The sequence below is a fragment of the Phyllobates terribilis genome, unplaced genomic scaffold (genome assembly GCF_046119375.1).
Source record: "Phyllobates terribilis strain yellow unplaced genomic scaffold, ASM4611937v1 Scaffold_8__6_contigs__length_399053987, whole genome shotgun sequence".
In the NCBI taxonomy this organism is placed as follows: Eukaryota; Metazoa; Chordata; class Amphibia; order Anura; family Dendrobatidae; genus Phyllobates; species Phyllobates terribilis.
Window position 1 is genome coordinate 186290235 of NW_027362768.1, and position 22583 is coordinate 186312817.

General features: G+C 39.5%; 2 protein-coding genes across 5 annotated transcripts in view; one reads left to right on the forward strand and one right to left on the reverse strand.

Annotated features, from left to right (window-relative positions):
* The window catches only part of LOC141157084 (uncharacterized), a 36999-nt gene extending 18622 nt beyond the window's left edge, over nucleotides 1-18377 (forward strand). For both annotated transcript variants that reach the window (XR_012247742.1, XM_073643918.1), the window contains exons 2-3: nucleotides 17475-17560; nucleotides 18160-18377. Coding sequence is in view for 1 of the 2 variants with exons in the window: in XM_073643918.1 (XP_073500019.1) it covers nucleotides 17475-17537 (63 nt within the window). In the remaining variant the exon portion in view is untranslated. The remainder of the gene's footprint in view (nucleotides 1-17474; nucleotides 17561-18159) is intronic.
* Nucleotides 1-22583, reverse strand: part of SLC44A5 (solute carrier family 44 member 5) — a 160594-nt gene that overhangs the window by 106998 nt on the left and 31013 nt on the right. Inside the window, exon 1 of one of the 3 annotated variants that reach the window (XM_073643913.1) lies at nucleotides 4178-4635. The exons of the other annotated variants lie outside the window; for them this stretch is intronic. Within the exon in view, the coding sequence (XP_073500014.1) occupies nucleotides 4178-4205 (28 nt within the window). The 5' untranslated portion in view covers nucleotides 4206-4635. Of the gene's footprint in view, nucleotides 1-4177; nucleotides 4636-22583 lie in introns of those variants that run through there. 3 annotated transcript variants of the gene reach the window in all.

A 22583-nucleotide genomic window follows, 5' to 3' on the forward strand; every position in this document is an offset into this window, starting at 1 on the left:
ACCAATGAGCAGAGAGCCGGGGAAGACATTATAGGACGCGCCGTGGCATCACAGTGGTTTCCTCTACCGCCGCCGTCATATATAACCCACTGAACCGAAGAGTCAGAACCGGGAAGTTCTCTACTATTCATCTGCCGTGATAGGATACCTGTGACTGAATATAAATATATACACAAATATACACAGTGCTCAGCATAAATGAGTACACCCGCTTTGAAAAGTACGATTTCAATCAATATCTCACTGAACACCAAAACAATTTCCAAGATTTTGACAATTCTGAGTTTCATAGAACATTTTTTAACCCATAACATGACAGTAAGGTTAATAAAATAACTCTCATTGTAAAATCTTCAGTTTCACTTAAATTAGTTGATGCTAAAATGAGTACACCCCACATCAAAAACTACTACAACCCCTGGCAAAAATTATGGAATCACCGGGCTCGGAGGATGTTCATTCAGTTGTTTAATGTTGTTGAAAAAAAGCCGATCACAGACATGGCACAAAACTAAAGTCATTTCAAATAGCAACTTTAGGGCGTTAAGAAACACTGAAAGAAATCAAGATTAAAAATGTGGTACTCAGTAAGGGTAATTTTTTTCAGGCCAAGCAGAGGGAAAAAATTATGGAATCACTCAATTCTGAGGAAAAAATTATGGAATCACCCTGTAAATTTTCATTTCCAAAACTAACACCTGCATCAAATTAGATCTGCTCGTTAGTCTGCATCTAAAAAGGATTGATCACACCTTGGAGAGCTGTTGCACCAAGTGGGCTGACATGAATCATGGCTCCAACACGAGTGATGTCAATTGAAACAAAGGAGAGGATTATCAAACTCTTAAAAGAAGGTAAATCATCACGCAATGTTGCAAAAGATGTTGGTTGTTCACAGTCAGATGTGTCTAAATCTGGACCAAATACAAACAACATGGGAAGGTTGCTAAAGGCAAACATACTGGTAGACCAAGGAAGACATCAAAGCGTCAAGACCGGAAACTTAAAGCAATACGTCTCCAAAACAGGAAATGCACAACAAAACAAATGAGGAACGAATGGCAGGAAACTGGAGTCAATGTCTGTGACCGAACTGTAAGAAACCGCCTAAAGGAAATGGGATTTACATCCAGAAAAGCTAAACATAAGCCATCATTAACACCTAAACTGAAAAAAACAAGGTTACAATGGGCTAAGGAAAAGCAATCGTGGACTGTGGATAACTGGATGAAAGTCATATTCAGTGATGAATCGCGAATCTGCATTGGGCAAGGTGATGATGCTGGGACTTTTGTTTGGTGCCGTTCCAATGAGATTTATAAAGATGACTGCATGAAGAGAACATGCAAATTCCCACAGTCATTGATGATATGGGGCTGCATGTCAGGTAAAGGCACTGGGGAGATGGCTGTCATTACATCTGCAATAAATGCCCAAGTTTACATTGATATTTTGGACAGTTTTCTTATCCCATCAATTGAAAGGATGTTTGGGGATGATTACATCATTTTTCAAGATGATAATGCATCCTGCCATAGAGCAAAAACTGTGAAAACATTCCTTGAAAGAAGACACATAAGGTCAATGTCATGGCCTGCAAATAGTCCCGATCTCAATCCAATTGAAAATCTTTGGTGGAAGTTGAAGAAAATGTCCATGACAAGGCTCCAACCTGCAAAGCTGATCTGGCAACAGCAATCAGAGAAAGTTGGAGCCAGATTGATGAAGAGTACTGTTTGTCACTCATTAAGTCCATGCCTCAGAAACTGCAAGCTGTTATTAAAGCCTGAGGTGGTGCAACAAAATACTAGTGATATATTGGAGTGTTCTTTTGTGTGTTTGTTTTTCATGATTCCATAATTTTTTCCTCAGAATTGAGTGCTTCCATAATTTTTTCCCTCTGCTTGGTCTGAAAAAAATTACCCTTACTGAGTACCACATTTTTAATCTTGATTTCTTTTAGTGTTTCTTAAAGCCCTAAAGTTGCCATTTGAAATTACTTTAGTTTTGTGCCATGTCTGTGATCTGCTTTTTTTCAACAACATTAAACAACTGAATGAACATCTTCCGAGCCTGGTGATTCCATAATTTTTGCCAGGGGTTGTACATCTAGTATTGTGTGTGACCGCCATGATTTGTAAGGATGGCACCGAGTCTTCTAGGCAGGGAATGGACAAGTTGGCGACATATTGTAACATTGATCTTTCTCCATCTCTAGAGCCTGGATGCCGGATGGAGAGGGATGACAACTTGTCTCTTCAGATCTCCCCATAGGGGTCCGGTTGGGTCACATCAGGGAACACTTAACCACTGAGTCACTATCCCCTGTTCTACTTCAGAAATGCTGCAGATGTGAGTTTTGTATCATTATCATGTTGTAAAAGTGCTCGTCTACCGAGGGCCGGAGTGATGGCGGCATCTTTTCTGACATTATAGGGCAGCACATCTGTGAATTCATTGTACCATCAATGAGATGTAGCCCCCGACACCAGCAGCTCATGTGCCCCCCGGACACCAGCAGCTCATGTGCCCCCCGGACACCAGCAGCTCATGTGCCCCCCGGACACCAGCAGCTCATGTGCCCCCCGGACACCAGCAGCTCATGTGCCCCCCGGACACCAGCAGCTCCATGTGCCCTCCGACATCAGTAGCTCATGTGCCCCCGACACCAGCAGTTCATGTGCCCCCCGACACCAGGAGCTCATGTGCCCCCGACACCAGCAGTTCATGGTTCTCTTTAAGTATCGCCCTTTAATAGTCTCCCGTCTGCTGGACACCGGTGTAATGAAAGATTATTATTATTAGCTCATAAGACTTTATAGGGGTGTATTCATTTTTGCAACACAGTTTCGAATGAATTTGTTAAGAAAATTACTTTTTTGGGTGCAAAATAACAAATCTTTTTTGCAATGATTGGCCGACATTTGTGGAAGTATTTTGTACTGTGATATCCCACAGAACATCTTCATTCTGAAGGGAAACAAAAGGTTTTTTAAAAAATTTGTTTGGGTGTACTCATTTATGCTGAGCACAGTATATATATATATATTTAGTAGTAGGGAGGCCTCAGCTTTCACCACCATCTTATCATAGCCACCCTGAGACCACATCTATTAGGGTGCATGGATCACCCCTCTGTTATCTGGGTTACAATGGCTGCTCCACTGGATCAGGTCTGTCCGTGTATCGCATAGTTGGCTACTTATTTGAATGCGCACAGTGTAATACTGCCTTTCATCAGTAGTGGCCGCTGTAGGGGAAGAGCCTGGTTAGTGTTTGCTGACCCAGACAATCGCTCCTGATCGTGCTTCTGAAGCAAGATATACTGCAGTCACCAGCCCGTAAAGTTAATTATCTTTATGATAAAACCCCTGTAAAACTGGTAACTGCACTTGCAGTGGACAACTGCCTGTTGGGACGGACTAAATATTAAAGTGAATGTCCAGGAATAAAAAAAAATGTGGGTGCTTTCTGCCAAGAACAGCGCCACACTTGTCCATAGGTTGAGTGTGGTACTGCATCTCAGCTCCGTTCACAAGAGCCGAGCTTCTATACCAGCAACTAGAGTGGAGCAAAATGATTCGTGGGATCCTGGTCCAGAGGCCACAGTGATACTCCATGGGAGCCGGAGCACTAAGAACTTCTTCCTTCCTCATCTGATTAGTAGGCCCGATGACATCATGATTACATCATAGAGTGTGTCGCTCTGTGATGTCATGGGAGTACAGATCCGAAGAGGCGCTAGGACGCCGCAGGTGGTAGGAAATTCTCAATGCTCTGGTCCGGCTGCCATAGAGCACCATGGATTTACCAACACTACAAGCCATGACACATGGATAGGCCTGGTGATGTTTTTGTGTACGACCCCTTAACGGACCTCAGGACCACTTAAAAGGTCTCATCCAGGATTAGAAACAGCGCCACCGTTGAACACAGTTTGTGTCCGGTATTACACCTCTGATATTGCAACTGGCTTTGCTCCATTGAAGTGAATGGAGCTGAGCTGCAATACCACACACAACACACTGTTAGAGGTGGCGCTATTTCTGGAATAAAACAGTCATGTTTTTCTAATTCTGGACAACCCCTTTAAGAGGATAATCAATCTCTACCCATAGAGCTCTGTAGATCGGGGTTTTTCTATTTTATGTAAATTAGGGCTCAATCATCAGCTTACTTTTGATGTTTTCCCGCTGCTCGACCATTTTTACGATCTCTGCTTGTCGTCAGGGAATGGGAATATTCTTGTTTACACCCAGGGAAGGACAGTCCTGATACTTCTCACAGATAATAGATTGCTACAATGTATCCAGTGCGATGCATCCAAATAAATGCCATGTGTCCTCCACGCTAAGAGCAAGAAGTTCAGCATCAGCGTCTCCGCAAAGGTCGCGATGATTCACGCTGCATGTGAAGAGCGTCTGATAATCCAGCGCACACAATGTGACTTTATCTCCGGAGGCCTCCATCAGATCCAGACGAGTGACCAATAAGATGAAGCCGCTGATTGCGGCTTATTTCCGCCCGGAGTTACATTCCGCTATTTATGGACTGTGACAAATGAGCGTTTTGTGAAACCGAGAAGAAAACAATCCTTTTTATTTTCCAAACTGTAATCACTTGTAGCAAAAAATTCTCATCCAACGCAGCGACAAAACGGAGCGAAGGCGATCCAAGGACGAGGAACCAGAAGAAGAGCAAATTCCTACCAATAGAAAACTTATTGCAGAGTTCACCTGTAAGGGTATGTTCACGCCGAGTATTTTAGGAGGTTTTGCAGCAGAAACTACAGTAAATGGAAACTCCAAATCCGCCTAAAAACTCCTGAAAAACTTGGACTTTACGTTCCAAAAAATCTGCAAAATTCTTCAAAGTTTAAAATAAGAAAAGTAAGGAGCATCAGCGTAAGGGCTCACAGCCATCAGCATTATTCGATTATCTGCTCTTGTGACTGAGGAAGGACCACAGATCACATCATCACACGCTTACAAGTTTCACAATGTGGGAAAAAAAAAAGAGAAAAAGAGAAGTTGGATGAATAAAGCAAACAAATGACACAATGTACACAGGGCCCACCAAGGATTAGCACAGAAGAAGCAGAGCTGAGGATGTAACATGGCACAATGCGTTATCTGCAATATGTGATTGCACAAACTCCTACAGAGATCGGAAATCACAAAGTAAAACACTTTGGTGTAACGGGATATCAAGAAGAAAAATATATGAAAATCTATAGATTCTTTCCAATGACTCCTATAAAGAAAGTGAAGCTACAGGTACAATCCCTGGAGAGGGAGCGCAGGGCTGAAGGAAAGATGTCATACTTGGTATTCAGCGCAGCTCCCACCGCAATTTACAGCAACGCTTGTCAGCACTGATCAAATCGCTGCTCTTTCAATCAGACAAGGCCGCGCTCCCCCAGGAAAACACAGATCACCAAAGTCATTTAAAATATACGTTAACGCAATAATGTGGAATAAACGTCACACGAAACACATCTACAACATTGTGGGGAAACAGGAAGAATGTTCATTGCCGGTCTGCGGGGCTGAGGAACAATGAAAAGACAACCTGAACATTGAAGTTTCTATACATATTGTACATAGGGGCCAGTATTATAGTAGTTATATTCTTGTACATAGGGGCAGTATTATAGTAGTTATATTCTTGTACATAGGGGCAGTATTATAGTAGTTATATTCTTGTACATAGGGGCAGTATTATAGTAGTTATATTCTTGTACATAGGAGCAGTATTATAGTAGTTATATTCTTGTACATAGGGGCCAGTATTATAGTAGTTATATTCTTGTACACAGGGAGCAGTATTATAGTAGTTATATTCTTGTACATAGGAGCAGTATTATAGTAGTTATATTCTTGTATACAGGAGTAGTATTATAGTAGTTATATTCATGTACATAGGAGCAGTATTATAGTAGTTATATTCTTGTACATAGGGGGCAGTATTATAGTAGTTATATTCTTGTACATAGGGGGCAGTATTATAGTAGTTATATTCTTGTATATAGGGGCAGTATTATAGTAGTTATATTCTTGTACATAGAAGCAGTATTATAGTAGTTATATTCTTGTATATAGGGGCAGTATTATAGTAGTTATATTCTTGTACATAGGAAGCAGTATTATAGTAGTTATATTCTTGTACATAGGGGGCAGTATTATAGTAGTTATATTCTTGTACATAGGGGGTAGGATTATAGTAGTTATATTCTTGTATATAGGGGCAGTATTATAGTAGTTATATTCTTGTACATAGGGGACAGTATTATAGTAGTTATATTCTTGTACATAGGAAGCAGTATTATAGTAGTTATATTCTTGTACATAGGGGGCAGTATTATAGTAGTTATATTCTTGTACATAGGGGGTAGGATTATAGTAGTTATATTCTTGTATATAGGGGCAGTATTATAGTAGTTATATTCTTGTACATAGGGGACAGTATTATAGTAGTTATATTCTTGTACATAGGAAGCAGTATTATAGTAGTTATATTCTTGTACATAGGGGGCAGTATTATAGTAGTTATATTCTTGTACATAGGGGGTAGGATTATAGTAGTTATATTCTTGTACATAGGGGGCAGTATTATAGTAGTTATATTCTTGTACATAGGGGCAGTATTATAGTAGTTATATTCATGTACATAGGAGCAGTATTATAGTAGTTATATTCTTGTATACAGGAGCAGTATTATAGTAGTTATATTCATGTACATAGGAGCAGTATTATAGTAGTTATATTCTTGTACATAGGGGGCAGTATTATAGTAGTTATATTCTTGTACATAGGAGCAGTATTATAGTAGTTATATTCTTGTACATAGGAGCAGTATTATTGTAGTTATATTCTTGTACATAGGGGGTAGTATTATAGTAGTTATATTCTTATACATAGGGGGCAGTATTATAGTAGTTATATTCTTGTACATAGGGGGGAGTATTATAGTAGTTATATTCTTGTACACAGGGGGCAGTATTATAGTAGTTATATTCTTGTACATAGGTGGCAGTATTATAGTAGTTATATTCTTGTACATAGGAGCAGTATTATAGTAGTTATATTCTTGTACATAGGGGCAGTATTATAGTAGTTATATTCTTGTATATAGGAGCAGTATTATAGTAGTTATATTCTTGTATATAGGAGCAGTATTATAGTAGTTATATTCTTGTACATGGGGCAGTATTATAGTAGTTATATTCTTGTACATAGGAGCAGTATTATAGTAGTTATATTCTTGTACATAGGGGCCAGTATTATAGTAGTTATATTCTTGTACATAGGGGGCAGTATTATAGCAGTTATATTCTTGTACATAGGGGCAGTATTATAGTAGTTATATTCTTGTACATAGGGGCAGCATTATAGTAGTTATATTCTTGTACATAGGGGCAGTATTATAGTAGTTATATTCTTGTACATAGGGGGCAGTATTATAGTAGTTATATTCTTGTACATAGGGAGCAGTATTATAGTAGTTATATTCTTGCACATAGGAGCAGTATTATAGTAGTTATATTCTTGTACATAGGAGCAGTATTAGTTATATTCTTGTACATAGGAGCAGTATTATAGTAGTTATATTCTTGCACATAGGAGCAGTACTATAGTAGTTATATTCTTGTACATAGGGGGCAGTATTATAGTAGTTATATTCTTGTACATAGGGGCAGTATTATAGTAGTTATATTCTTGTACATAGGGGGCAGTATTATAGTAGTTATATTCTTGCACACAGGAGCAGTATTATAGTAGTTATATTCTTGTACAAAGGGGGCAGTATTATAGTAGTTATATTCTTGTACAAAGGGGGTAGTATTATAGTAGTTATATTCTTGTACAGAGGGGGCAGTATTATAGTAGTTATATTCTTGTACATAGGAGCAGTATTATAGTAGTTATATTCTTGTACATAGAAGCAGTATTATAGTAGTTATATTCTTGCACATAGGAACAGTATTATAGTAGTTATATTCTTGTACATAGGGGACAGTATTATAGTAGTTATATTCTTGTACATAGGAAGCAGTATTATAGTAGTTATATTCTTGTACATAGGGGGCAGTATTATAGTAGTTATATTCTTGTACATAGGGGGTAGGATTATAGTAGTTATATTCTTGTACATAGGGGGCAGTATTATAGTAGTTATATTCTTGTACATAGGGGACAGTATTATAGTAGTTATATTCTTGTACATAGGAAGCAGTATTATAGTAGTTATATTCTTGTACATAGGGGGCAGTATTATAGTAGTTATATTCTTGTACATAGGGGGTAGGATTATAGTAGTTATATTCTTGTACATAGGGGGCAGTATTATAGTAGTTATATTCTTGTACATAGGGGGCAGTATTATAGTAGTTATATTCTTGTACATAGGACAGGGCTCGACAAACCCAGGCGCCTGGTCGCCAGTGGCGCCTAGAAAATGTTACCTGGTGCTTGAGGAGTTGAGAAGAAAAAAAAAAATTACTCTCAATCCAATCCCACCTCCTGCACGGAGTCATCCAATCGGAGGAAGCAGGGACAGTATCGCTCAGGCCGCCTTCTCCACTTTGCTCCGCCCCCCTTATGCTCCGGGACTGGACAGGGAGAGTTGGGTTACGGGGGAAGGATCGCTGTGGCCGGGGGCCCGTTCTCAACTCCCGCTACCTGTGTAAGTACATACAAAGGCCGTGCTCCCCGGGGAGACGCCGTGTGTGAGGGGGTCTATATGTACATACAGTGTGTGCCCCACCATCCCCCCTCCCCGGCCGCGTACAATGAGGCCGCAGTCGTGCAGCCGCCGCGCTGCACATTTGCTGCCCGTGGTATTGTGTGAGGAAATTCTCGTCTGCTGTGAGTGCGGCGATTGGAACCTGATGGCCGGGAGGGGGTAGCGCTGCACAACCGCCTGCGGCCGCCAGGTGGCGCTCCGCCGAGTGCTGCGCACAAAGCAGCGCGAGGGGCAGCAAGACAAACATCAGCCTCTGTCCATGGTGATCGCCCGCCGCTGACCCCTCCTCTGTGGCCGCTGAAGCACTGCCCGGTGTGTAATGCTGCAGTGTCCCCAAAATCACATGGCCACACACTACATACGTTACCCAGCAACCCCCTCCAATGTGTGTGTTATTAAAAGGTCTTCATTTTACTTGCAATCATCAGTTGCAGTATATACTGGTGTATATACAGCACTGTATATACTGCAGTATATATGTATGTACATTGGTGTACATATGTATATCCACCAGTATATATGTATATCGTGCTGTATATACAGCAGTGTCTCTATGTATATACATCATTGTATATATGTATATACACCTGTGTATATATGTATATACCCCAGTCGCTATACAGTCATATGAAAAAGTTTGGGCACCCCTATTAATCTTAAGCTTAATGTTTTATAAAAATTGGTGTTTTTGCAACAGCTATTTCAGTTTGATCTATGTAATAACTGTTGGACACAGTAATGTTTCTGCCTTGAAATGAGGTTTATTGTGCTAACAGAAAATGTGCAATCTGCATTCAAACAAAATTTGACAGGTGCATAAGTATGGGCACCCTTATCATTTTCTTGTTTTAAATACTCCTGCCTACTTTTTACTGACTTACTAAAGCACTTTTTTTGGTTTTGTAACCTCATTGAGCTTTGAACTTTATAGCCAGGTGTATGCAATCATGAGAAAAGCTACTTAAAGTGGCCACTTGCAAGTTGTTCTCCTGTTTGAATCTCCTCTGAAGAGTGGCATCATGGGCTCCTCAAAACAACTGTCAAATGATCTGAAAACAAAGATTATTCAACATAGTTGTTCAGGGGAAGGATACAAAAAGCTGTCTCAGAGATTTAACCTGTCAGCTTCCACTGTGAGGAACATAGTAAGGAAATGGAAGAACATAGGGACAGTTCTTGTTAAGGCCAGAAGTGTCAGGACAAGAAAAACATCAGAAAGGCAGAGAAGAAGAATGGTGAGATCAGTCAAGGACAATCCTCAGACCACCTCCAGAGAGCTGCAGCATCAACTTGCTGCAGATGGTGTCACTGTGCATCGGTCAACTATACAACGCACTTTGCACAAGGAGAAGCTGTATGGGAGAGTGATGCGAAAGAAGCCGTTTCTGCAAGCACGCCACAAACAGAGTCGGCTGAGGTATGCAAAAGCACATTTGAAGAAGCCTATTTCTTTTTGGAAGAAGGTCCTGTGGACTGATGAAACCAAGATTGAGTTGTTTGGTCATACAAAAAGGCGTTATGCATGGTGGCAAAAAAACACAGCATTCCAAGAAAAACACTTGCTACCCACAGTAAAATTTGGTGGAGGTTCCATCATGCTTTGGGGCTGTGTGGTCAATGCTGGCACCGGGAATCTTGTTAAAGTTGAGGGACGCATGAATTCCACTCAGTATCAGCAGATTCTTGGCAATAGTGTTCAAGAATCAGTGATAAAGTTGAAGTTACGCAGTGGATGGATCTTTCAGCAAGACAATGATCCAAAACACCGCTCCAAATCTACTCAGGCATTCATGCAGAGGAACAATTACAATGTTCAGGAATGGCCATCCCAGTCCCCAGACCTGAATATCATTGAACATCTGTGGGATCATTTGAAGAGGGCTGTCCATGCTCGGCGACCATCAAACTTAACTGAACAGGAATTGTTTTGTAAAGAGGAATGGTCAAAAATACCTTCATCCAGGATCCAGGAACTCATTAAAAGCTACAGGAAGCGACTAGAGGCTGTTATTTTTGCAAAAGGAGGATCTACTAAATATTAATGTCACTTTTCTGGTGAGGTGCCCATACTTATGCACCTGTCAAATTTTGTTTGAATGCAGATTGCACATTTTCTGTTAGTACAATAAACCTCATTTCAAGGCAGAAACATTACTGTATCCAACAGTTATTACATATATCAAACTGAAATAGCTGTTGCAAAAACACCAATTTTTATAAAACATTAAGCTTAAGATTAATAGGGGTGCCCAAACTTTTTCATATGACTGTATCTATATACTATAAAAAATTCTGGCTCCTAAATTTTTTGGCTGGCTCCTAGATTCTGAACAACTTTGTCGACCCCTGACATAGGAGCAGTATTATAGTAGTTATATTCTTGTACATAGGGGGCAGTATTATAGTAGTTATATTCTTGCACATAGGAGCAGTATTATAGTAGTTATATTCCTGTATAAAGGGGCAGTATTATAGTAGTTATATTCTTGTACATAGGAGCAGTATTATAGTAGTTATATTCTTGCACATAGGAGCAGTATTATAGTAGTTATATTCCTGTATAAAGGGGCAGTATTATAGTAGTTATATTCTTGTACATAGGAGCAGTATTATAGTAGTTATATTCCTGTATAAAGGGGCAGTATTATAGTAGTTATATTCTTGTACATAGGGAGCAGTATTATAGTAGTTATATTCTTGTACATAGGGAGCAGTATTATAGTAGTTATATTCTTGTACATAGGGAGCAGTATTATAGTAGTTATATTCTTGTACATAGGAGCAGTATTATAGTAGTTATATTCTTGTACATAGGGGCAGTATTATAGTAGTTATATTCTTGTACATAGGGGCAGTATTATAGTAGTTATATTCTTGTACATAGAAGCAGTATTATAGTAGTTATATTCTTGTACATAGGGGGCAGTATTATAGTAGTTATATTCTTGTACATAGGGGACAGTATTAGAGTAGTTATATTCTTGTACATAGGGGACAGTATTATAGTAGTTATATTCTTGTACATAGGAGCAGTATTATAGTAGTTATATTCTTGTACATAGGGGACAGTATTATAGTAGTTATATTCTTGTACATAGGAGCAGTATTATAGTAGTTATATTCTTGTATATAGGAGCAGTATTATAGTAGTTATATTCCTGTATAAAGGGGCAGTATTATAGTAGTTATATTCTTGTACATAGGAGCAGTATTATAGTAGTTATATTCTTGTACATAGGAGCAGTATTAGTTACATTCTTGTACATAGGAGCAGTGTTATAGTAGTTATATTCTTGTACATAGGGGGCAGTATTATAGTAGTTATATTCTTGTACATAGGAGCAGTATTATAGTAGTTGTATTCTTGTACACAGGGGGCAGTATTATAGTAGTTATATTCTTGTACATAGGAGCAGTATTAGTTATATTCTTGTACATAGGAGCAGTATTATAGTAGTTGTATTCTTGTACATAGGGGGCAGTATTATAGTAGTTGTATTCTTGTAATTAGGGGCAGTATTATAGTAGTTATATTCTTGTATATAGGAGCAGTATTATAGTAGTTATATTCTTGTATATAGGAGCAGTATTATAGTAGTTATATTCTTGTACATAGGAGCAGTATTATAGTAGTTATATTCTTGTACACAGAGGGCAGTATTATAGTAGTTATATTCTTGTACATAGGGGTAGTATTATAGTAGTTATATTCTTGTACATAGGAGCAGTATTATAGTAGTTATATTCTTGTACATAGGGGGCAGTATTATAGTAGTTATATTCTTGTACATAGGGGCAGTATTATAGTAGTTATATTCTTGTACATAGGAGCAGTATTATGGTAGTTATATTCTTGTACGTAGGGGGCAGTATTATAGTAGTTATATTCTTGTACATAGGAGCAGTATTAGTTATATTCTTGTACATAGGAGCAGTACTATAGTAGTTATATTCTTGTCCATAGGGGGCAGTATTATAGTAGTTATATTCTTGTACATAGGGGACAGTATTAGAGTAGTTATATTCTTGTACATAGGGGACAGTATTATAGTAGTTATATTCTTGTACATGGGACAGTATTATAGTAGTTATATTCTTGTACATAGGAGCAGTATTATAGTAGTTATATTCTTGTACATAGGGGACAGTATTATAGTAGTTATATTCTTGTGCATAGGAGCAGTATTATAGTAGTTATATTCTTGTACATAGGGGACAGTATTATAGTAGTTATATTCTTGTACATAGGAGCAGTATTATAGTAGTTATATTCTTGTACATAGGAGCAGTATTATAGTAGTTATATTCTTGTACATAGGGGACAGTATTATAGTAGTTATATTCTTGTACATAGGGGACAGTATTATAGTAGTTATATTCTTGTACATAGGAAGCAGTATTATAGTAGTTATATTGTATATAGGGGCAGTATTATAGTAGTTCTATTCTTGTATATAGGGGGCAGTATTATAGTAGTTATATTCTTGTACATAGGGAGCAGTATTATAGTAGTTATATTCTTGTACATAGGGAGCAGTATTATAGTAGTTATATTCTTGTATATAGGGGGCAGTATTATAGTAGTTATATTGTATATAGGGGCAGTATTATAGTAGTTATATTCTTGTACATAGGGTGCAGTATTATAGTAGTTATATTCTTGTACATAGGGGCAGTATTATAGTAGTTATATCCTTGTACATAGGAGCAGTATTATAGTAGTTCTATTCTTGTATATAGGGGGCAGTATTATAGTAGTTATATCCTTGTACATAGGAGCAGTATTATAGTAGTTATATTCTTGTACATAGGGAGCAGTATTATAGTAGTTATATTCTTGTACATAGGGAGCAGTATTATAGTAGTTATATTCTTGTATATAGGGGGCAGTATTATAGTAGTTATATCCTTGTACATAGGAGCAGTATTATAGTAGTTATATTCTTGTACATAGGGAGCAGTATTATAGTAGTTATATTCTTGTACATAGGGAGCAGTATTATAGTAGTTATATTCTTGTACATAGGGAGCAGTATTATAGTAGTTATATTCTTGTATATAGGGGGCAGTATTATAGTAGTTATATTGTATATAGGGGCAGTATTATAGTAGTTCTATTCTTGTATATAGGGGGCAGTATTATAGTAGTTCTATTCTTGTACATAGGGAGCAGTATTATAGTAGTTATATTCTTGTACATAGGGAGCAGTATTATAGTAGTTATATTCTTGTACATAGGGAGCAGTATTATAGTAGTTATATTCTTGTATATAGGGGGCAGTATTATAGTAGTTATATTGTATATAGGGGCAGTATGATAGTAGTTATATTCTTGTACATAGGAGCAGTATTATAGTAGTTATATTCTTGTACATAGGAGCAGTATTATAGTAGTTATATTCTTGTACATAAGGGGGCAGTATTATAGTAGATATATTCTTGTACATAGAGGGCAGTATTATAGTAGTTATATTCTTGTATATAGGGGGCAGTATTATAGTAGTTATATTGTATATAGGGGCAGTATTATAGTAGTTCTATTCTTGTATATAGTGGGCAGTATTATAGTAGTTATATTATTGTACATAGGGAGCAGTATTATAGTAGTTATATTCTTGTATATAGGGGGCAGTATTATAGTAGTTATATTGTATATAGGGGCAGTATGATAGTAGTTACATTCTTGTACATAGGAGCAGTATTATAGTAGTTATATTCTTGTACATAGGAGCAGTATTATAGTAGTTATATTCTTGTACATAAGGGGGCAGTATTATAGTAGATATATTCTTGTACATAGAGGGCAGTATTATAGTAGTTATATTCTTGTACATAGGGGACAGTATTATAGTAGTTATATTCTTGTACATAGGAAGCAGTATTATAGTAGTTATATTCTTGTATATAGGGGGCAGTATTATAGTAGTTATATTGTATATAGGGGCAGTATTATAGTAGTTCTATTCTTGTATATAGGGGGCAGTATTATAGTAGTTATATTCTTGTACATAGGGGGCAGTATTATAGTAGTTATATTCTTGTATATAGGGGGCAGTATTATAGTAGTTATATTGTATATAGGGGCCAGTATTATAGTAGTTATATTGTATATAGGGGCAGTATTATAGTAGTTCTATTCTTGTATATAGGGGGCAGTATTATAGTAGTTATATTCTTGTACATAGGGGGCAGAATTATAATATGTTCTAGTATCACATTCAGTGTCCCACTATGAACTGCGCCAATCACATGTAACCATTTCATCATGAACAGGTAATAATACCTCTGCATGAAATAAAGAATATGATCACACGTCAATACAAGATCCGGCTCTACAGAATTATGATATCAACCTGTTTTTTTAGATCTTGTTTTATTCAACATTTGTGTAATCACTTAAACCACTGAATTGTACGAAAGTTTCCCCTCAAAGCGACTAAAAGCAAATTTATCCGACTCTTCTCCAAAGGCTTTTATCGCAAATCAATATCCCTTCGGATATCAGGTCTCTCATTTCTTTGTACAATACATCTCATTTTATAACAATTCTTCAAGGGAAAAAAGCACAATAAAAATCCCATCCGCGATGATCACAGGATCAGACTATTTAACAAGAAGCAGCGATAAGCTCTCAGTTATCAGTTTATGGGTCGAACCACCAAGGAAATTTCACGAGAATTCTGCCGTAAAACCGCTTGAAATGTTGCAGAAATTTCCGTAACTCGAAATTGCGCAAACATTTAACCTCTTACGGCCTGGCCAGCTCAGACAACTATTAGAAAGGTCTTGCTTCTCATGACACAGATGACATCACCATTCTGGACAGGATATTTTAAGAGAGTGACATCACTTTGCTGCAGTCACATGGGTCCATTGTCCCCGACCCTCTTCACTTCTTCATGTCACAGGGTAGAACATTGATACATTGGTGATATGTGCAGTGTAGAAGATGACAGACAGCGGCGAGCGAGCGTCCTCCTGTCTGTCCATGAGCCGAGGACTACGGCAATATCTGAGGACAGTTACAGTCGCTGATGTCTAGGGAACATGTTACATTAAACATTCATAAAAGGTCAGAGCAAATATTTATACACGTAAATAGCAGCTCAGTCTCCATGTTTATCCGTCTACAGACGTGCGCATATCACCACGTTTCCATGTAATTTATGTACCGGCCTTCAGAGACCAATAATCAGGTTTTATGTTTTCATCAATTTCTCCAAAAACAGCAAGATGGGCGACCACGGCAGTATGTGGCTAGCTTATAGAGTATGCTTAGATTTCAGTATTTCACCATTGAGATTTTAAGTCCAAAATCCTGAGTTGGTTATTTGCACAATTACCTCCCTGTGCAAAGCCATGCAATACTATAAAGAAAAATATAGCTGCTGGCAAAGATCACTACATATGGATTATACAGCCATCAATCTAGATTCAGGGAGCTCCCCCTAGTGGTGGCTGCAGACAGGATCTTATCATGTATCTCTATATACAGGGAGCTCCCCCTAGTGGTGGCTGCAGACAGGATCTGATCATGTATCTCTGTATACAGGGAGCTCCCCCTAGTGGTGGCTGCAGACAGAATCTTATCATGTATCTCTGTATACAGGGAGCTCCCCCTAGTGGTGGCTGCAGACAGAATCTTATCATGTATCCCTGTATACAGAGAACTCCCCCTAGTGGTGGCTGCAGACAGAATCTCATCATGTATCTCTGTATACAGGGAGCTCCCCCTAGTGGTGGCTACAGGCAGAATCGTATCATATATCTCAGTATACAGGGAGCTCCCCCTAGTGGTGGCTGCAGACAGGATCTTATCATGTATCTCTGTATACAGGGAGCTCCCCCTAGTGGTGGCTACAGGCAGAATCGTATCATGTATCTCAGTATACAGGGAGCTCCGCCTAGTGGTGGCTGCAGACAGGATCTTATCATGTATCTGTATACAGGGAGCTCCCCCTAGTGGTGGCTGCAGACAGAATCTTATCCTGTATCTCTGTATACAGGGAGCTCCCCCTAGTGGTGGCTGCAGACAGAATCTTATGTATGTCTGTATACAGGGAGCTCCCCCTAGTGGTGGCTACAGACAGGATCTTATCATGTATATATGTATAGAGGGAGCTCCCCCTAGTGGTGGCTGCAGACAGAATCTTATCATGTATCTCTGTATACAGGGAGCTCCCCCTATTGGTGGCTGCAGACAGGATCTTATCATGTATCTCTGTATACAGGGAGCTCCCCCTAGTGGAGGCTGCAGACAGGTTCTTATCATGTATCTCTGTATACAGGGAGCTCCCCCTAGTGGTGGCTGCAGACAGGATCTTATGATATATCACTGTATACATGGCACTCTTCCTAGCTTTGGCAGTAGACAGACAGAATTTTATCATTTAAGTGTATGGCTTTGTGAAGGGAGGGGATTTGGAGCTCTGTTGTACAGAAGATTTGATAACTTCATTGATTTTTAAACAATAAATCCTGCAGTGAGATGAATTTCCATGCAGATCTTCTGAAAAGTAAAACGGGTTGGATGTGGTAAGGAGACTGGCGCCTGGATAGAAAACAACTGGTGCCCTCATGTATCTAATGCATGTGCTCAGGTGCAGGTTTGGGGGAATCTGCACTAGGACATCTAGACACCTCGCCTTGGTGATGACAGACCTTCGCCATGTCTTCTGATACAATTAGCATTTTAATGTTCTTGTATGATATCATTCTTCTCCATCCAGTGCCAGAATCAGCACAAGAAATCCCACCCAGACAAAGACGGGAAGAAGGTTTCCGAGCGCTGAATTTGCTCGTTGTGTTGAAATTGGTAATTATGTCACATAATTGAGCTATTGTTACTCCGCATGGGTTCAGATTGTTAAACTGAGCTCCATTGTGTCCCCACACACAGCTGCAGTGTCCCCGCGACAAATGTCACCGCGTTCCTGTCATCTCACATCTAAGGACATGTTTGTGGATAAACAAGACGACACATAGGGTAGTAAGGAGATTAGGATGAATAGGCCGCGGTAATTCAGAGCTTCTCACGCTCCTACCAAGCCCGATCACTGCAGCGCCGCAGTATACAGTATATACCCAGGGGCGGACATATCATTGGTGCAAGATGTGCAGCCGCTCAGGGGTCCTAGAGGTCAGGGGGCCACATCCAGCTCCAAAGAAGGTGGGATTCTATACTGTTGAACTTCGAAGGGCCATATATTGTTGCACAGGGGTCTCTTCTGTCCATGTCCGCCCCATCTATACCACATGCACGGATTCCAATACCCATCCCCACTATGGGTCCGGCCATATCTGGCCTCAAAGACCATGCAAAATTTAGGGACTTGCAATTCTGAAACCTTCTTATTATTTTTCTATTTAATTTTTTTTTTTATTTAATGCAGTCTTTTTTTTTTGCTTTTGCAGGACATAATCACACAATCACAATGGTCTTTCCAAGAAATCCATATGATGCGCGCTTCTCTTTAAAGAATATGGACACCTTTGGAGGGATTTTCTTACTTATTTGCATGGATTTTGGTTCAAAAATATTTTTTTACAAAAAATGTTTTTACACCTTTTGACTTTGCAGCTTTTTCTTTTCCGGCACATTGCTGGTTATACAATAAACTGCCTAAGAACCTTGAGATTGATGTTTTTCCGACGGATAATTAATACATTAATTCCATACATTTTAATCCAGAATACATGTAAGAAAAATAAAAACTCCTAAAAGGTGGACAACGTGTTGTACCAATAATAGTCAGCAGGTGTCAGTGTTTCCATAGCCAATGAACAGCAACCTCTACTGGCTAGAAGACTGTATTGCACAGTCATTTATCCAAAACCACCTCCTGCACTGATCACATCGCTCAGATGGCCTCATCAGAATCGAGGATCCTTACAAATCAAGAACGGTCTAATTATAGGAGAAAATAATCACTGCACCTGCCCCTTATTTTCTATGGAATGTTCCATTGTATACTAATGCAATGACACAAATCTGTATTGCACTATTGGTTTATTCTGCACCAAATTCAAGGGATTCATCCATTCACTGCTGCAGCTATTGTGCATGTTATTGGTCCAGCACAGAGCAGATCTGCACCGCCGAGTGTCAATGCATTACGGAGGATTCCCATGCAGCAGATTTTGCTGAAGAAATTTTGTGCAGAAATCCACATGCTGCCGAAGATGAGCAGAAACCATGTCCAGTCACAGTAATATCTGCTACAAATCTGCCGCATGTGAATCCACGTTTAAAAAGCAATCCTGACACTGACAACCAGACCAGAAAACATCATCTCATCCATCATCCTCTACATTGTGCCCACTCTCTGCCGTCCCGAATTCTTGCCCATATACAGCGTGGGAGAAAGACATAATGATCGAATTCACTGACTGGAAATTACTCCACTAAGGAGAAAAATATTCTCTAGCAAACAAATGGCTGCACATAGGACAGTTACAATACACGGTGAACAGAGTATAGGAGTCACCGTGTACATTACTGATCCAGAGTTACATCCTGTATTATACTCCAGAGCTGCACTCACTATTCTGCTGGTGCAGTCACTGTGTACATACATTACATTACTGATCCTGAGTTACATCCTGTATTATACTCCAGAGCTGCACTCACTATTCTGCTGGTGCAGTCACTGTGTACATACATTACATTACTGATCCTGAGTTACATCCTGTATTATACTCCAGAGCTGCACTCACTATTCTGCTGGTGCAGTCACTGTGTACATACATTACATTACTGATCCAGAGTTACATCCTCTATTATACTCCAGAGCTGCACTCACTATTCTGCTGGTGCAGTCACTGTGTACATACATTACATTACTGATCCTGAGTTACATCCTGTATTATACTCCAGAGCTGCACTCACTATTCTGCTGGTGCAGTCACTGTGTACATACATTACATTACTGATCCTGAGTTACATCCTGTATTATACTCCAGAGCTGCACTCACTATTCTGCTGGTGCAGTCACTGTGTACATACATTACATTACTGATCCTGAGTTACATCCAGTATTATACTCCAGAGCTGCACTCACTATTCTGCTGGTGCAGTCACTGTGTACATACATTACATTACTGATCCTGTACTGATCCTGAGTTACATCCTGTATTATGCTCCAGAGCTGCACTCACTATTCTGCTGGTGCAGTCACTGTGTACATACATTACATTACTGATCCTGTACTATACTCCAGAGCTGCACTCACTATTCTGCTGGTGCAGTCACTGTGTACATACATTACAATACTGATCCTGTATTATACTCCAGAGCTGCACTCACTATTCTGCTGGTGCAGTCATTGTGTACATACATTACATTACTGATCCTGTATTATACCCCAGAGCTGCACTCACTATTCTGCTGGTGCAGTCACTGTGTACATACATTACATTACTGATCCTGAGTTACATCCTGTATTATACTCCAGAGCTGCACTCACTATTCTGCTGGTGCAGTCACTGTGTACATACATTACATTACTGATCCTGAGTTACATCCTGTATTATACTCCAGAGCTGCACTCACTATTCTGCTGGTGCAGTCACTGTGTACATACATTACATTACTGATCCTGAGTTACATCCTGTATTATACCCCAGAGCTGCACTCACTATTCTGCTGGTACAGTCACTGTGTACATACATTACATTACTGATCCTGTATTATACCCCAGAGCTGCACTCACTATTCTGCTGGTGCAGTCACTGTGTACATACATTACATTACTGATCCTGAGTTACATCCTGTATTATACTCCAGAGCTGCACTCACTATTCTGCTGGTGCAGTCACTGTGTACATACATTACATTACTGATCCTGAGTTACATCCTGTATTATACCCCAGAGCTGCACTCACTATTCTGCTGGTGCAGTCACTGTGTACATACATTACATTACTGATCCTGAGTTACATCCTGTATTATACTCCAGAGCTGCACTCACTATTCTGCTAGTGCAGTCACTGTGTACACTCATTACATTACATTACTGATCCTCAGTTACATCTTGTATTATACTCCAGAGCTGCACTCACTATTCTGCTGGTGCAGTCACTGTGTACATACATTACATTACTGATCCTGAGTTACATCCTGTATTATACCCCAGAGCTGCACTCACTATTCTGCTGGTGCAGTCACTGTGTACATACATTACATTACTGATCCTGAGTTACATCCTGTATTATACTCCAGAGCTGCACTCACTATTCTGCTGGTGCAGTCACTGTGTACATACATTACATTACTGATCCTGAGTTACATCCTGTATTATACTCCAGAGCTGCACTCACTATTCTGCTGGTGCAGTCACTGTGTACATACATTACATTACTGATCCTGAGTTACATCCTGTATTATACCCCAGAGCTGCACTCACTATTCTGCTGGTGCAGTCACTGTGTACATACATTACATTACTGATCCTGAGTTACATCCTGTATTATACTCCAGAGCTGCACTCACTATTCTGCTGGTGCAGTCACTGTGTACATACATTACATTACTGATCCTGAGTTACATCCTGCATTATACCCCAGAGCTGCACTCACTATTCTGCTGGTGCAGTCACTGTGTACATACATTACATTACTGATCCTGAGTTACATCCTGTATTACACCCCAGAGCTGCACTCACTATTCTGCTGGTGCAGTCACTGTGTACATACATTACATTACTGATCCTGAGTTACATCCTGTATTATACTCCAGAGCTGCACTCACTATTCTGCTGGTGCAGTCACTGTGTACATACATTACATTACTGATCCTGAGTTACATCCTGTATTATTCTCCAGAGCTGCGCTCACTATTCTGCTGGTGCAGTCACTGTGTACATACATTACATTACTGATCCTGAGTTACATCCTGTATTATTCTCCAGAGCTGCGCTCACTATTCTGCTGGTGCAGTCACTGTGTACATACATTACATTACTGATCCTGAGTTACATCCTGTATTATACTCCAGAGCTGCACTCACTATTTTGCTGGTGCAGTCACTGTGTACATACATTACATTACTGATCCTGAGTTACATCCTGTATTATACTCCAGAGCTGCACTCACTATTTTGCTGGTGCAGTCACTGTGTACACACATTACATTACTGATCCTGAGTTACATCCTGTATTATACTCCAGAGCTGCACTCACTATTCTGCTGGTGCAGTCACTGTGTACATACATTACATTACTGATCCTGAGTTACATCCTGTATTATACCCCAGAGCTGCACTCACTATTCTGCTGGTGCAGTCACCGTGTACATACATTACATTACTGATCCTGAGTTACATCCTGTATTATCCTCCAGAGCAGCACTCACTATTCTGCTGGTGCAGTCACTGTGCACATACATTACATTACTGATCCTGAGTTACATCCTGTATTATACTCCAGAGCTGCACTCACTATTCTGCTGGTGCAGTCACTGTTTACATACATTACATTACTGATCCTGAGTTACATCCTGTATTATACTCCAGAGCTGCACTCACTATTCTGCTGGTGCAGTGACTGTGTACATACATTACATTACTGATCCTGAGTTACATCCTGTATTATGCTCCAGAGCTGCACTCACTATTCTGCTGGTGCAGTCACTGTGTGCATACATTACATTACTAATCCTGAGTTATATCTTGTATTATACTCCAGAGCTGCACTCACTATTCTGCTGGTGCAGTCACTGTGTGCATACAGTACATTACTGATCCTGTACTATACTCCAGAGCTGCACTCACTATTCTGCTGGTGCAGTCACTGTGTACATACATTACATTACTGACCCTGTATTATACTCCAGAGCTGCAC